This window comes from Ornithorhynchus anatinus, chromosome 1 (assembly GCF_004115215.2).
Source record: "Ornithorhynchus anatinus isolate Pmale09 chromosome 1, mOrnAna1.pri.v4, whole genome shotgun sequence".
Lineage (NCBI taxonomy): Eukaryota > Metazoa > Chordata > Mammalia > Monotremata > Ornithorhynchidae > Ornithorhynchus > Ornithorhynchus anatinus.
Genome location: NC_041728.1, coordinates 133,450,012 through 133,465,844, shown reverse-complemented (window position 1 = coordinate 133,465,844; position 15,833 = coordinate 133,450,012). Strand labels below are relative to the sequence as shown.

Sequence of the window (15,833 nt, the reverse complement as noted above, 5' to 3'; positions counted from 1 at the left end):
ATAGAAAAGAGATTCATTCAATCATATTTATTGAGCACTTATTGTGTACAAAGCACTGTACTAAGCACTTGGGAGAGTACAGTATAACGACAATCAGGCACATTTCCTGCCCACAGTGAGCTCACAATCTAGAGGGGGAGACAGACATTATTATACACAAATACATACATCCCTACTGAAGACTCACCTCCTCCAGGAGGCCTTCCCAGACTAAGCCCCCCGTTTCCCCAGTTCCCCCTCCCCATCGCCCCAACTCACTCCCTTTGCTCTACCCCCCAGCACTTGTGTATATGCGTACATATTTGTAATTCTATTTATATCAATAATGTGTAAATATCTATAATTCTCTTTATTTATATTGATGCTCTTGATGCCCGTTTCCTTGTTTTGATGCCCGTCTCCCCCCTTCTAGACTGTGAGCTCGTTGTAGGCAGGGATGGTCTCTGTTTGTTGCTGAATTGTACTTCCCAAGCATTTACTACAGTGCTCTGCGCACAGTAAGCCCTCGATAAATACGATTGAATGAATAAATAAATAATATATATATATATATATGTGTTATATATATATCTATATCTCTCTCTATATAATATATTTATATTATCTATTATAATATATATGGATATATATGGATATATGTACATATGGATATATATAATAAATACGATTGAATGAATAAATATGTATATACATATGTGCTATAAATATATCTCTATATAACATATAGAGATATATAGAGATATATACATATGGAGGGAGGATGAATGAAGGGAGCAAGTGAGGGCGATGCAGAAGGGAGTGGGAGAAGAGGAGAGGAGGGCTTAGTCAGGGAAGGCTTCTTGAGGGAGAAATGCCTTCGATAAGGCTTTGAAGATGATCTCTGCCCTCTAGTTTGCTTTCTAAGCAGAGCCAGGCTTAGCAAATACTGGTGGTCAAACCTCTTAGTGTTCTGTCCAAGTCACTTCCAACCTGACCCAATAATAAGTATGGTATTCGCTAAGCACTTGCCAGGCACTGTTCTAAACGCTGGGGTAGATAGAAGACGATAGGATGAGACACGGTTCCTATCCTACGGAGGGCCCCCAGTCTCAATCCCCGTTTTATAGATGAGGAGGCCCAGAGAAGTGAAGTGACTTGCCCAAAGTCACACAGCAGACAAGTGGCGGAGCCGGGATTAAAACCCAGGTCCTTCTGACTCTCAGGCCCCGGGCTCTATCTGCTGGGTCACGCTGCTTTCCTGTTCACACTTTACTGCTTCGCTGCTCACGCAACAATAATGCTAATAATAACCGTATTTATTGAGCGCTTACCGTGGGCACAGCACTGTACTATGCATTTGGGAGAGTACAATATAACAATATAACAGACAGGATAATGATAATAGAATTTGTTAAAGGCTTACTCTATGTCAAGTTCTGTTCTAAGCTAATAATAACAATTCTGGTACATGTTAAGCGCTCACTGTGTGCCAGGCACTGCAGCATGGTGAAGTGGATAGAGCACGGGCCTGGGAGTCTGAAGGGCATGGGTTCTAATCCCAGCTCCGCCACTTGTCTGCTGTGTGACCTTGGCCAAGTCACTTCACTTCTCCGGGCCTCAGTTACCTCATCTGTAAAATGGGGATTAAGACCGTGAGCCTCACGTGGGACAACCTGATTACCTTGTATCCCCTCCAGTGCTCAGAATAGTTGGCACATAGTAAGTGCTTAACAAATACCATAATAATAATTATTATTACTAAGCACTGGAGTGGGTACAAGCAAATCGGGTTGTTTTGCTTTGTTTCGTTTTGTTGTTTTGTTTTATTGTACAAGGTACAGGGTATCCAGATCAGCCACAGTCCCTGTCCCACCTGGGGCTCACAGTCTTCATCCCCATTTTACAGATGCGGGAAATGAGGCAAAGAGACGTGAAATGTCTTGCACGTGGTCCCAGAATGAAGGAGCCGGGATTAGAACTCGGGTCTTTCTGACTCAGAGGCCGGGGCTCTACCCACTAGGCCACGCTGCTTCTCCTCTTCTGGACAATCGTCTCCCCTGAATTTGCATTAACAGGGTGGAGAAGACTGGCCATCCCCAGCCATCACCATCTCGCCTCTTCGCATGGAGTCGTTGAACCGGATGGCCTGCTCGCGTGGCTGCAGAATTTGTTGCTGAATTGTACTTTCCAAGCGCTTACTACAGTGCTCTGCACACAGTAAGTGCTCAGTATATACGAATGAATGAAGAGAGAAGCAACCGGGTGTTCCCGTGGACACCCCTCTTGCCGCTGGCTGCCTTTAATAATAATGATGTGCTGAGCGCTTACTATGTGTCAAGCACTGTTCTAAGCACTGGGGTAGATACAGGCTAATCAGGTTGGATGCAGTCCCTGTCCTACCTGGGGCTCTTAATCCCCCTTTTCCAAAAGAGGTTACTGTGGCCCAGAGAAGTGAAGTGACTGGCCCAAGGTCACGCAGCAGACAAGTGGGAGAGCTGGCATTACAACCCGGGTCCTTCTGGCTTCCAGGCCTGTGCTCTTTCTACCCACTAGATCGGGCTGCTTCTCTGTTTAATGAGCACTTACTGTGTGCAGAGCACTAAGTACTTGGGAGAGTACAATACAAAAGAGTTGGTAGACACATTCCCAGCCCACATTTCCCTCCCTGCACTCCCTCTAGACTGTGAGCTCGTTATGGGCAGGGAAGTCACTGTTTACTGTTGTCTTGTACTTTCCCGAGCGCTTAGTACGGCGCTCTGCACATGGCTAGAGAAGCAGCGTGGCTCAGTGGAAAGAGCCCGGGTTTGGGAGTCAGAGGTCATGCGTTCGAATCCCGGTGTCGGCTGTGTGACTGTGGGCAAGTCACTTCTCTGTGCTTCAGTTAACTCATCTGGGATTAAGACTGTGAGCCTCACGTGGGACAACCTGATTACCCCGTATCTACCCCAGCGCTTAGAACAGTGCTCTGCACATAGTAAGCGCTCAACAAATACTAATATTATTATTAATAAATCCGATCGAATGGATGAGTGTATGAGGACATTACTTTGCGTTTTCTGATGCTCGTGTGGGAGAAGCAGCGTGGCTCAGTGAAAAGACCACGGGCTCTGGAGTCAGAGGTCATGGGTTTGAATCCCGGCTCTGCCACTTGTCAGCTGTGTGACCGTGGGCAAGTCACTTAACTTCTCTGTGCCTCAGTTACCTCATCTGTAAAATGGGAATTAAGACTGTGAGCCCCACGTGGGGCAACCTGATTCCCCTGTGTCTACCCCAGCGCTTAGAACAGTGCTCTGCACGTAGTAAGCGCTTAACAAATACCAACATTATTAATGCTTTTGTGAAGCCACCCCAGCTTTTTCTGCTCACTCAGGCTCAGCTCGGGTTTTGCAGCAGGAAAACGCTAATTGCAGCCCCGGCCACGCTCCCTAGAGTAAATTCTCTGTTTCTCTTGGTTGATTTTAGAGCCGGAAATGATCTCGCCCGGACTCAGAAACGCACGGGAAATCTACGTGAAGCATCCTATCCCTCTTTCCCTGGATGGGTTCTGAAGGGAGGCCGAACTCAGAGAAACGAGACCCGGCCGTCCGAGTCAGGTACACGCTCCTCAAACCCAGCACGCGTGGGATACGCGGATACACTCCTCCTAGCCAACTCGAACACTCACCTACTGATGTTTGGAGACACACACAGGCCTGGTAGCGCAGAGGCTGCCAAACCTTAGTCCAGTGCTCTGCGCACAGTAAGCGCTCAATAAATACGATTGAATGAACCCTACAACCAGTCATCCAGCAGTCTTATCGCTTACCCTGCACACACTGTCCCACATGAGCTTGTGCTAGGTATATTCCACCTACAGGGTAGACAGTAATAGTACTAATATACACACTCACACGCACCCACGTACAATCACAGTACTACCGTACATACAAACACCCCCACACACATACAGTGACTACTCATAAACATATACACACACCCATCCACATACAGTAACTGTACTAATAGTCATATTCACCCCCACCCACGTGAGTTAACCGTACTAACACGTACTCCCACCCACACCCAGATACAGTAATAGTTCTAATATACATACATCTGCGTACATCCCATCCCACGCATGCACGAGAAGCAGCGTGGCTCAGTGGAAAGAGCCCGGGCTTGGAAGTCAGAGGGCATGGGTTCTAATCCCCGCTCCGCCACTTGTCTGCTGTGTGACTTGGGGCGGGTCAATTCACGTCTCTGGGTCTCAGTTCCCTCATCTGGAAAATGGGGATGAAGACCGTGAGCCCCACGTGGGACAATTTCCTGACCTTGTATCAACCCCGGCGCTTAGAACAGCGCATGACACATAGTAAGCGCTTAACAAATGCCATCATTATTATTCAGCGCTTAGAACGGTGCTTTGCACATAGTGAGCGCTTAACAAATGCCATTATTATTATTATCCCATCCGCATACAGTAACTGTACTAATATACATACCTACATACACATACAGTAACTGTACTAATGTGCATACACACGCCCATCTGCATACAGTAACAGTACTAACATGCAAACATAGAGAAGCAGCGTGGCTCAGTGGAAAGAGACCAGGTTTAGGAGTCAGAGGTCATGGGTTCTAATCCCGGCTCCACCCCCTGTCAGCTGTGTGACTTTGGGCAAGTCACTTCACTTCTTGCTGCCTCAGTTCCCTCATCTGTAAAGTGGGGATTAAGACTGTGCGCCTCACGTGGAACAACCTGATTACCCTGTATCTACCCTAGCGCTTAGAACAGTGCTTGGCACATAGTAAGCGCTTAACAAATCCCAACATTATTACATACCCACACACAAACAGTAACTGTACTAACACACACACATACAGTAACAGTACTAATTAGACTCACACACACCCACACGCAGTAAAAGCGGTAATAGCCACGCACACATACAGTACCCGAACTAATAGCGATCATCATCCCCCGCCCAAGCGCACAGTAACCGTACTGATATACATATCCACAAATATACAGTCACCATGGAAATATACCTACACATTCATAGCACATTAGTACTATATGCAGAGCACTGTACTAAGCTCTTGGAAAGTACAGTTCGGCAACAGAGACAATCCCTACCCAACAGCGGGGTCACATATTAGTATTAATATACCTATACAACCCCCCCCCCCCACACAGATACAGTCATAGTGCTGATATAAATACACACCCCTACACAAATATGGTAAGTGTATTAATAGACCTACACACCCACACACATATACAGTAACACTGCTAATACACAGACATACATACAGACGCACACATCGAGGCTCTCCAAGAGCCTCATGCCCACACACCCACCCCGCAAGAGCCCTGGGATGAGGGAGAGGGAGGATGGGATGTAGAAGGAGGGAGAGGGGATGGGAAAGGGAAAGGAAGAGGAAGAGGGAGAGGGGATGAGGGAGGATGGAGAAAGGAGAGGAGGAGGAGGAGGGAGGATGGAGAAGGGAAAGGAGGAGAAGGGAGGGAGGGAGGATGGAGGAGGGAGGGAGGGAGGATGGAGGAGAGGAGGAGGGAGGATGGAGAAGGGAGAGGAGAGGAGGAGGGAGGATGGAGAAGGGAGAGGAGAGGAGGAAGGAGGATGGAGAAGGGAGAGGAGGAGGGAGAAGGGAGAGGAGGAGGAGGAGGGAGGATGGAGACAGGAGAGGAGGAAGAGAGGAGAGGATTAGGAAGGATGGAGAAAGGAGAGGAGGAGGGAGGAGGGAGGATGGAGAAGGGAAAGAAGGAGGGTGGAGAAGGAAGAGGAGGAGGACGGAGGGATGGTGGAGAAGGAAGAGGAGGAGGAGGGAGGGATGATGGAGAAGGGAGAGGAGGAAGAGAGGAGAGGATTAGGAAGGATGGAGAAGGGAGAGGAGGAGGAGGGGGAGAGGAGGGGGAGGGAAAGGAAGAGGAGGAGGGAGGACGGAGTTTGGCAAGGGAGGAGGAGAGGAAAGGGGAGGGACAGAGGGGGAACCGAGGGTTCGCTGCGGGGACGAGTGGGTGAAACGGCTCCCGGGTGTGAAAGACGCCTGGACACATCTATGTACACACACGACAGACACACACAGACACCGGCGGGCGGAGGCAGTTTACCTGTCAGTGTGTGTAAGAGGACCGGCTGGCCGAGGGTGTGCCCTGCCTGCCTGCCTGCCTGGGAGCCAGTGCCTGGGAGTGTTGTGTGTGTGAGGGTGTGAACCCGTGGGGGCTGAGGGTCTGGGTGAAGCCCCTCTTTCTGCAGAAGCGGGCTGGGGGCTGGACGGGATGGGGGGGATGGAGCCTGGGGGTGTGTGTGTGTGTGTGTGTGTGTGTCCTCCTGGGCGGGGGTTTTCTGTCTGTCCTCTGCGGGGAAAGGGGAGGGGGGGTGTGCAGGACGGTCCCTGGGAGCGCGCTGGGAGGGGGCACACTTTGGGGGGGTCTGTGTGTGTCTCTGTGTGAGGGGAAGGACTATCTCCCCCCTCCCCACCCGTGTCCCTGTCGGGGGGAAGGGGAGACACCGGGCCGGGGGAGGGGCCTAGTGACACTCTGGGGTGTGTGTGTGTTTGTGTGTAAGGACCATCCCCCATCCCAACCCGTGACCCTGTGGGTGTGGGTGTTTTGGGGGGGGGGGGGCACGGCAGGGGGAGGGCCTGGAGGGGGTGACACTGACATTCTGTGTGTGTGTGTGTGCGTGTGTAAGGACCATCCCCCATCCCCTCCCTGACCCTGTGGAGGGCGGCGGGGAGAGGGATGACACTCTGGGTGTGTGTGTCTGTGTGTAAGGACCATCCCCACCCCTGGGGGTGGGGGGCAGGGGGGAGAGACTGTGTGTGTGTGTGTGTGTGTAAGGATCATCCCCCATCCCCTCCCTGACCCAGTGGAGGGCGGAGTGACACTCTGGGAGTGTGTGTGTGTGTGTGTGTGTAAGGATCATCCCCCATCCCCTCCCTGACCCAGTGGAGGGCGAAGTGACACTGGGAGAGTGTGTGTGTGTGTGTGTGTGTGTGTCTGTGTGTAAGGACCATCCCCCATCCCAACCCGTGACCCTGTGGGGGGGGGGGGGGGAACACTGACACTGTGTGTGTGTGTGTGTGTGTGTGTGTGTGTACGTGCAGGGGGGGCGGGCAGGACAAGCCGGGGCGGGGTCTTGGGGAGGAGGAGGAGGAGGAGAAAGGGGAGGGGGAGGAGGAAGGGGAGGAGGAGGAGGAGAAAGGGGAGGGGGAGGAGGAAGGGGAGGAGGAGGAGGGGTGTCCCCGCTGTCTGTCCCCCTCCCCCTGTCCCTGCCCCTCCCCCCTGTCCCTGCCCCTCCCCCTCCCCCTCCCGCGGCTTGGTGCAGCTCGGGCTGCGGGCACAGCGTCCTGCCGGGCCCGAGGACCGGCCCTCCATCCCTCCATCCCTCCATCCCTCCGTCCCTCCGTCCCTCGGTCCCTCCGTCCGTCCGTCCGTCCGTCCGTCCATCGGTGGGGGCGGCCGTCCTGGAGGGCGGAGCGGGGCGATGAGCGCGGGTCCGTCCCCGGCGAGGTCCCCGGCCCCGGGCCCGAGGGTGTGCGGCGAGCGGGCGGCCAAGAGCGGGAAAGTGGACGAGGCTCAGGCCCTGGCCCGCAGCTGCGCCGCCCGCAGAGCGGACTTCCAGCCGTGCGACGGACTGTCCATCTGTGCCACCCACAGCCACGGGAAGTGCTTCAAGCTCCACTGGTGCTGTCACCTCGGCTGGTGCCACTGTAAGGACCCCCCCCCCCCAACCCCCCGCACCACCTTCCTCTTCTTCTGCTTCTTCCTCCTCCTCCTCCTCTTCCCTTCCTCCTTCTCCTCTCCTTCCCTCCTCCTCTTCTCCCCTCTTCCTCCTTCTTCTTCCCCTCCTCCTCCTCCTCCTCCTCCTCTTCCCTTCCTCCTTCTCCTTCCCTCCTCTTCCTCCTCCTCTTCTCCCCCCTTCCTCCCCTTCCTTCTCCTCCCCTCTTCTTCCCCTCTTCCTCCTCCTTCTCCTCCTCCTCTTCCCTTCCTCCTTCTCCTCTCCTTCCCTCCTCCTCTTCTCCCCCTCTTCCTCCTTCTTCTTCCCCTCCTCCTCCTCTTCCCTTCCTCCTTCTCCTTCCCTCCTCTTCCTCCTCCTCTTCTCCCCCCTTCCTCCCCTTCCTTCTCCTCCCCTCTTCTTCCCCTCTTCCTCCTCCTCCCTTCCTCCTCCTCCCTTCCTCCTCCTCCTCCCCTCCTCTTCCTCTTCTTCTCCCCCCTTCCTCCTCTTCCTTCTCCTCCCCTCTTCTTCCTCTCTTTCTCTTCCTCTTCTCCTCCTCCTCTTCCCCTTCCTTCTCTTCCTCCTTCTCCTCCCCTCTTCCTTCTCCTCCCCTCTTCTTCCTCTCTTCCTCCTCCTCTTCTCCTCCTCCCCTCTTCCTCCTCCTCTTCCCTTCCTCCTCCTCCTTCCCTCCTCTTCTCCTCCTCCTCTTCTTCCCTCCTCTCTCCCTCTGCCTCCTCTCCCCTTCCTTCTCCTCTCCTCTTCTTCCTCTCTTCCTCCTCCTCCCCTCTTCTTCCCCTCTTCCTCCTCCTCCCCTCTTCTTCCCCTCTTCCTCCTCCTCCTCTTCCCTTCCTCCTTCCCAACTCTTTCTCCTTCTCCTCTCTTCTTCCTCCTCTTCCCCTCTTCCTTCTCCTCCCCTCTTCTTCCTCCTCCTCCTCTTCCTCTTCCCCTCCTCCTCCTCTAGTCTTCCTTCTCCTCTTCCTCCCCTCTCTTCCTCCTCCTCTCTTTCTCCTCGTCTCCTCTTCTTCCTCTTCGTTCTCCTCTTCTCTTCCTCCTCTCTTCCTCCTCTCTTCCTCCTCGTCTCCTCTCTTCCTCCTCCTCTCTCCCCCCCACCCCCCTTGTCCTTGGTGTGGGTGAAGGTCCGCAGAGGGGGCCTGCGGACCCCGAGTCCCCCCAGCCCCTCCCCTAGCCCAGCCCACTCCCATCCCGATCCCTGCTCCCAGCCGGGAAACCGCCTCCCTTCTTCGGGAGAACTGCTGTCCCACGCCTAGGGATGCGAAAACCTGCCCCAACCCCCAACCCCCTAACCCCCTAACCCACCAACCCCCAACTCCCTAACCCCCCAACTCCCTCACCCCCTGACCCAACCCCCTAACCCCCCACCCCCTAACCCCCCAACTCCCAAACCCCCAACTCCCTCATCCCCTTACCCCAATCCCCCAACTCCCTCACCCCCGACCCCCAACCCCCTAACCCCCACCCCCTAACCCCCAACTCCCTAACTCCCAAACCCCCAACTCCCTCACTCCCTGACCCCAACCCTCTAACCCCCACCCCCTAACCCCCCAACTCCGTAACTCCCATCCCTCCAACTCCCTCACCCCCTTACTCCCAACCCCCCAACCCCCCAACTCCCTAAACCCCCAACTCCCAAACCCCCTAACCTCCAACCCCCTAACCCCCAACTCCATAACCCCCCAACGCCCCCTAATCCCGCAATCCCCTTGTCCCCCAACCCCCCAACTCCCCCCAGCCCAGCCGCCCCCCGGATGAAAATCGATCCCAGCTCCCTTCCCCGACTTCAGCTGGGTTAGCCGTTTTCCAAAGAGGAGCAGCATCACTGGGCTGAAAGACGACAGGAATGAATGCCCACAACTCTTCCCAACCTTATGGGAAACACGAAACGCCAGTATTCACCATCTCTGCCTTTCTCTCTCCTCTCTTTTTCTTCTTTCTCGTTCTCTCTCTCTCTCTCTCTTTCCTTCTCTCTCTTTCTCTCTCTCTCTCTCTCTATCTCACTCTCTGCTCTTTCTTTCTCTCTCTGTGCCGTGTCTTTGTGTCTGTCTCATTCTCTTTGTCCTCCCCTTTTTGGCATCCCCTAGGCCGGATCCTTTCCCCTTTGCGCCTCTGAGGGCTACAAATTATGTCCCAATCAGCCCAGAAGCTGAGAAAGGCATAGAAAAATCTTACCGTGCTCCAGAAAAAGAAGCAGATAGTTTGAGCAGAATTCTTTGTGAGCCTAAATTCCATGTGAAACTGCTTTTTTTTTAAAAAAAAAAATCCAAATGAAATACTGTTCCGAACGGACTAGATCTTTATCCACTTTAATTATATCATCTGGGGTTCGCTGGTGTATTAAATTTTAAGAGGCAGTTTAATCAGGATTTCTTAAACTGATTATTTGGAAGAATGTAGTTTATCTATCCTGTTCACTGAGTCATTTCATTTAGAAAATAAATAGGTTCTAATCTTAGTTTCTTGTGATCTCGGTAAATGTAGAGGCTTTAGAGTGGGTGCTTTCTACTGAAATAACTCTGGAATCTTTTTTTCAAAATGTATTTTCTGTTGGTTTGGGGGGAAATGGTGATTTTTAAGTGGGATTCAGAAATGGAAAAAGGTCCTGCAAATGCTTATAAAAGAAATTTGTATTTGGCTGAAATGAATTTAGAGTAAATGAATATGGTGGGTAAGAGTTTGTTAATTAAAACTGAAAGGTCATTTTTTTTCCATTTTGAGAAGAGGTGTTGGTTAATATCCAGGATGAATAGCTTTGATATTGTGCTATCCCCGAAGATTTGCTATTCCGGGGGAGAGATGTCAATCTAGATCCCCCAAAAAAGAGAAAAAGGCTTTTTTTTCTTTAAAGAAGAAGGAATGACTTGTTTAAAGTTCATTGACTCTTCTACTGGTCTATTTCCATGCTTCCCCTACTGTGTGCGACTCTGTGCCAGATTCAGCCTTCCTGTAACTTCATCGGACAGGATTCTCTTGGGTGATGGACACTCTTCCCTGGCTTGAAGAGATTCTCCCATTCCCCGTGCCTCTTCTTCCCTTAAATGTACGACTTTCCCAGCCCAGTGTGGGATTCGGGAGAGCTGGGGATGGATGGCTTGCTTTACCGCTCTGTTCCTCCTGTCTGTTACTCTGAAAGTAGGTGATGTTCAGGCTTTTGGGGGAGTAGCTATGGAGCCAAAGGGAAGAAAAGCCAGCACCCTCAGCACCCTGGATCCTGTTAGGCTCAGGTCTGGAACCAAGGAAGAGCTTTCGTTTGGCCTGACTTTCTCTCATTCTCTCTTTTTTATTATTATTTATTTATGGTATTTGTAAAGTGTCAGGCAATATGCCTAGAAGCGCTGCATTAGATACAAGGTAATCAGGTTGGAAACAGTCTGTGTCCCACTTGGGGCTTATGGTCTTTGAGAAACCCCACAACCTAGTGGAAAGAGCCTGGGCCTGGGAGTCAGAGGACCTGGGTTCTAATTCCGGCTCTGCCACGTGTCTGCTGGGTGACCTTGGGCAAGTCACTTCACTTCTCTGGGTCTCAGTTCCCTCATCTGTAAAATAGGGATCAAGACCACGAGCCCCATGTGGGACGGGGACTGTGTCCAACCTGATTACCTTGTATCTGCCCTGGCACATAGTGGTGCTTGAGAAATACCACAGTAATTATGATTAATATTACAGGATTGTCATTATTAATAATTAATATAATCATCATTATAAATATAATACTGTGATTCATATTATATTAATAATCCCCACTTTACAGTTGAGCTAGGCACAGAGAAGTTAAGTGACTTGCTGAAGGTCACACAGCAAGTTCTTAGTGGAGCCACAATTAGAACCCTGGTCCTTTGACTCCCAGGCCATCTTTCTTTCTGTTTCTCACTCCCCTCTTTCTTTTGCTTTTCAAGCTTCCACTAGTCTCTCGGTCCCGTTCATCTAACTGGATCTACTTGTTTTATTGCAGTATTTTTGTTTGCTCTATTTTCTTCATCCTATTTCCTTCTGTCTTGCATGAAAAGAGTGTAAACCTATGAACCAGCCATGGCTTAATTGGCATTTACCAAAAATCCTTGAAATCCTTGATCATAAAGTGTTACATCTCGCTGTGCAAAAGTTGGGGCTTTTTTTGGTTTTTGCTACATGAACCTGTCTGAGGGTGATCAAACTATGGATTTCACTGAGATGCTTTAACATCAACTTTCCTCACGTACTGTATCCCCACACCATTATATTTCCCAGTGTTCTCATCTACCCCTGCCCCATTTTCCCTAGTGAAAAATTGAAGGCTGCCTTGTGATCATCAGGTTATTGGGTAAAACCTCAAGACCTGAAATCAGAAGTATGATTTTGCTGTCAGATTTTTAGTTTTCCTTGTAAAACACTTGGTGAAGCTTTCCCCTCCTGTGGTTGTGGAGGCTAGTAAATTGCTTTGCAGATGTCCTCTAGCAGATGCTTAAACCCTATACTCCTGGACATCTCAGTGACCTCATCTGCATAATGGGGATTATGACTGTGAGCCCCACGTGGGACAACCTGATTACCTTGTATCCCCCCAGTGCTTAGAACAGTGCTTGGCACATAGGAAGCGCTTAACAAATACCATCTTTATTATTATTATTATTATTATGGCTGGGTTAGAATACCCCTGAAAAACCCGAAATGGTCTCAAGAAGGGCCAACAGTTTTCAGTAGGTGCTGCTGCTTGGTGGTCCTAGGTAACCACCCCTTCTTTTCACCTTTAGCATCATCTTCTTGCTTCCCCAGAGGGACTTCATGAATGGAAAGAGAAGGAAAAGAGCTCCTCAAGTCAAAAATATCTTAAACAAGAGGCACACTTGATAGCTAGAGAAGGGAAGCCTGACTCAGGTAATAATAATAACTGTGGCATTTCTTAAGTGCTTACTATGTGCCAAGAACTGGGGTAGATTCAAGCGTATTTATTAAGCACTTACTGTGTGCAGAGCACTGTACTGTAAGATAACCCGCACGGGAGTCATCGTCTAAGTGGGAGAGAGAACATCTGAGGAAACCGAGGCACACGTTTTGCATGGGAGGAAACTGAGGCCCAGAGAAGTAAAGTGCCTCGCCCGAGGTCCCACGGCAGACAAACGGTGGGATGGGAATTAGAACCCAGGTCTTCTGACTCCCAGGTCCGTGCTCTTTCTGTTACGTTTGGCTGCTTCTCAGACTGGAGCCTGGATGCCTGGTTAAGAACAACTCTTGAGGGTTATTTTCTCTTCCTCTCCAACCCAAGACACCACTTATGGTGTCTTGCAACTGCACCATAGGAGTTCCTAGACCAATAATGTTGTAGTCAATCAATCAATCAGTCTTATTTATTGAGCCCTTAACTCTGTGCAGAGCCCTGTACTTAGCGCTTGGGAAAGTACAGTATAACATTCATTCATTCAATCATATTTATTGAGCGCATACTGTATGCAGAGCACTGTACTAAGCACTTGGAAAGTACAATTCGGCAACAGAGACAATCCCTACCTAACCACGGACTCACAGTCTAGAAGGGGGAGACAGACAACAAAAACAAAACAAGTAGACAGACATCCACAGCATCAATATAGATAAATAGAACCATAGATAAATGCACATCATTAATAAAAGAAATAGAGCAATAAATCTGTACAAATATATACAAGTGCTGTGAGGAGGGGAAGGGGGTAGAGCAGAGGGAGGGAGTAGGGGCGATGGGGTGGGGAGGAGGAGCAGAGGGAAAGGGAGGGCTCAGTCTGGGGACAGAGTCAGTAGATTCGTTCCCTGCTCGCAACAAATGATAACTAATAAGAGAATATTCCAATTACCTGTGGAAATTAGAAATTTGTTAAAAATCCTGAAATCTGTGCTCAGTTTATAAAAAATGATTTTATTAATCTAAAGATTTAGCCCCCGTCCCTTTCTCCTTCCTCCCCTCGATCGATGTGACCTTCAGTGTTAGATCTGTATCAGGACTATTAATTGAATTTCTCTTAGCTTGTGGTTTCCCTTGCCATTTATAAAATGCTAGGCATCATTCATTTACCTCATCACCACTAGAAGGCATAACTTGATATTTTCCTGGGAGGAGTCAATTTCATTTATCACCCCTCTTCGGATTTAAGGTCAGTACAGGAAGCCCTCAATTCAAGGCACGCGAGTTAAGATGAATGGCACTTGGAACAACATTTCTACATTTGTATCTAGTTCTGGTTTTTCAACACAATCGGTTTCAACTTGCCAACCTGAACCAGCTTTGTGGCACCAGCTCCGGGAGCATGAGACGTTGCGGGAGGAGGGGACACAACGGCTAGAACACGGGCCCGGGAGTCAGAAGGTCATGAGTTCTGATCCTGGCTCCGCCCCTTGTCTGCTGTGTGACCTTGGGCAAGTCACTTACCTGATGTGTAAAATGGACATTGAAACCTGGACCCCTGTGTGGGAAAGGGACTGTGTCTGACCTGATTCGATCGTATCCACCGTATCACTTAATACAGTGCCTGGCACATAGTAAGTGCTTAAAAAATACCACAGTTATTATTAGTAATAAATAATGTTGGTATTTGTTAAGCGCTTACTATGTGCAGAGCACTGTTCTAAGCGCTGGGGTAGATACAGGGTAATCAGGTTGTCCCATGTGAGGCTCACAGTTAATCCCCATTTTACAGATGAGGTAACTGAGGCACAGAGAAGTTAAGTGACTTGTCCACGGTCACACAGCTGACAAGTGGCAGAGCCGGGATTCAAACCCATGACCTCTGACTCCCCAGCCCGGGATCTTTCCATTGAGCCACGCTGCTTCTCTATTAGTAGTAGTTTTATTAAATGGGGAAAGGATTTGAAAGCCCCGATGGGAGGGGGAGAAGTTAAAGAGGTCAGCAGGGGCAAAGCGGGGAGACTGGGGTGTGGAGGTGAGAGGAGTGTGCTTGACCTGATCACCAGAGTGTGACCAGGAAGGGTCAAAGTGTCCATTGTATTTCCAGTCTATCATATTTATTGAGTGCTTACAGTGTGCAGAGAACTGTACTGATCGCTTGGGAGAGTACAATGTAACAATAAATGGACACAGTCCCTTCCCACAACAAAGTTACAGTCTAGAGGGGGAGGCCGACATACATATAAATAAAGTTACAGATACATACATAAATGTTGTGGGGCTGGGAAGGGGAATGAATAAAGGGAGCGAGTCAGGGTGACGCAGAAGGGAAGTGGGAGAGGGCTAAAGGTGGGCTTAGACAGGGAAGGGCTCTTGGAGGAGATGCGCCTTCAGTAAGGCACATAAATTAAAGCTAATGACCTTACTGTGGACCCGTTCCGACTCAATATATGTTCGTTTATGGAATCAGGGTGAAAATCGGGAATCATGTCTCAAAATGGGACCCAATTCCTCACTTAGAGCACTTGTGTCTATGGGAAAATTGGTTGTGACGTGCTGTTTTGACTTAGGACACGCTTTCCAGGAACCAGTTGTGTTGCAAGTCTGATGATTACGTGAGTGGTAGACTTAAATTCAAATAAACAGATTGGAAAAATCTATACTTAATATAGGTTAAATGCAATTGAGACATTTGGTTTAAATTCATGAGAGCGTGTCCCTCACTGCTCCAACAGCCAAAGAAGAGATGAAGTCAGGTGGTTTCTCCCTGAAGGGCTCTTTTCACCTCATCACCGTTCAGTTTGGCAGTCCTTTCTTTTCTGTTCTTCTCCTTTCCCTCTTTTGCTCTAAAATTTAGAATCTTCTGGTGTCTAAGAGCAAAAAGCAAAATGCTATTTTAACAGTGTTAGCAATCAGTCAGTCAATCAGTGGCAGTTACTGAGCTTGTAATGTGTGCAGAGCACTAGATTGACTGCTTGGGAGAGTACAGTGCAACAGAGTTGGTAGAACCGTTCCCTGCCCACAAGGAACTTACAGTCTCGAGGGGGAGACAGACGTTAAGGAATAAATAAACCGTGGATGTGTACAAAAGTGCTGTGGGGCTGAGAGTGGGGTGACTTTGGGGGCCAATTCAAGGGCAAAAGTGATGCAGAAGGGAGAGGGAGTAGAGCCGTCTTTTTCCCGGCTCACTCTCCCTCTGCATCGTCCGTGCACTCGGATCTGTGACCTTTGGACATTTGATATTTGCCCCACCTCCACCCCCA

At 49.9% G+C, this 15,833-nt stretch overlaps 1 protein-coding gene across 1 annotated transcript in view; it reads left to right on the top strand.

Moving 5' to 3' along the window:
• Positions 1–7,295: 7,295 nt before the first annotated feature.
• C1H3orf70 (chromosome 1 C3orf70 homolog) overlaps positions 7,296–15,833 on the top strand; it is a 60,531-nt gene continuing 51,993 nt past the window's right edge. The window contains exon 1 of the mRNA XM_029049334.1: positions 7,296–7,698. Coding sequence (XP_028905167.1) covers positions 7,473–7,698 — 226 coding nt within the window. The 5' untranslated portion in view covers positions 7,296–7,472. The remainder of the gene's footprint in view (positions 7,699–15,833) is intronic.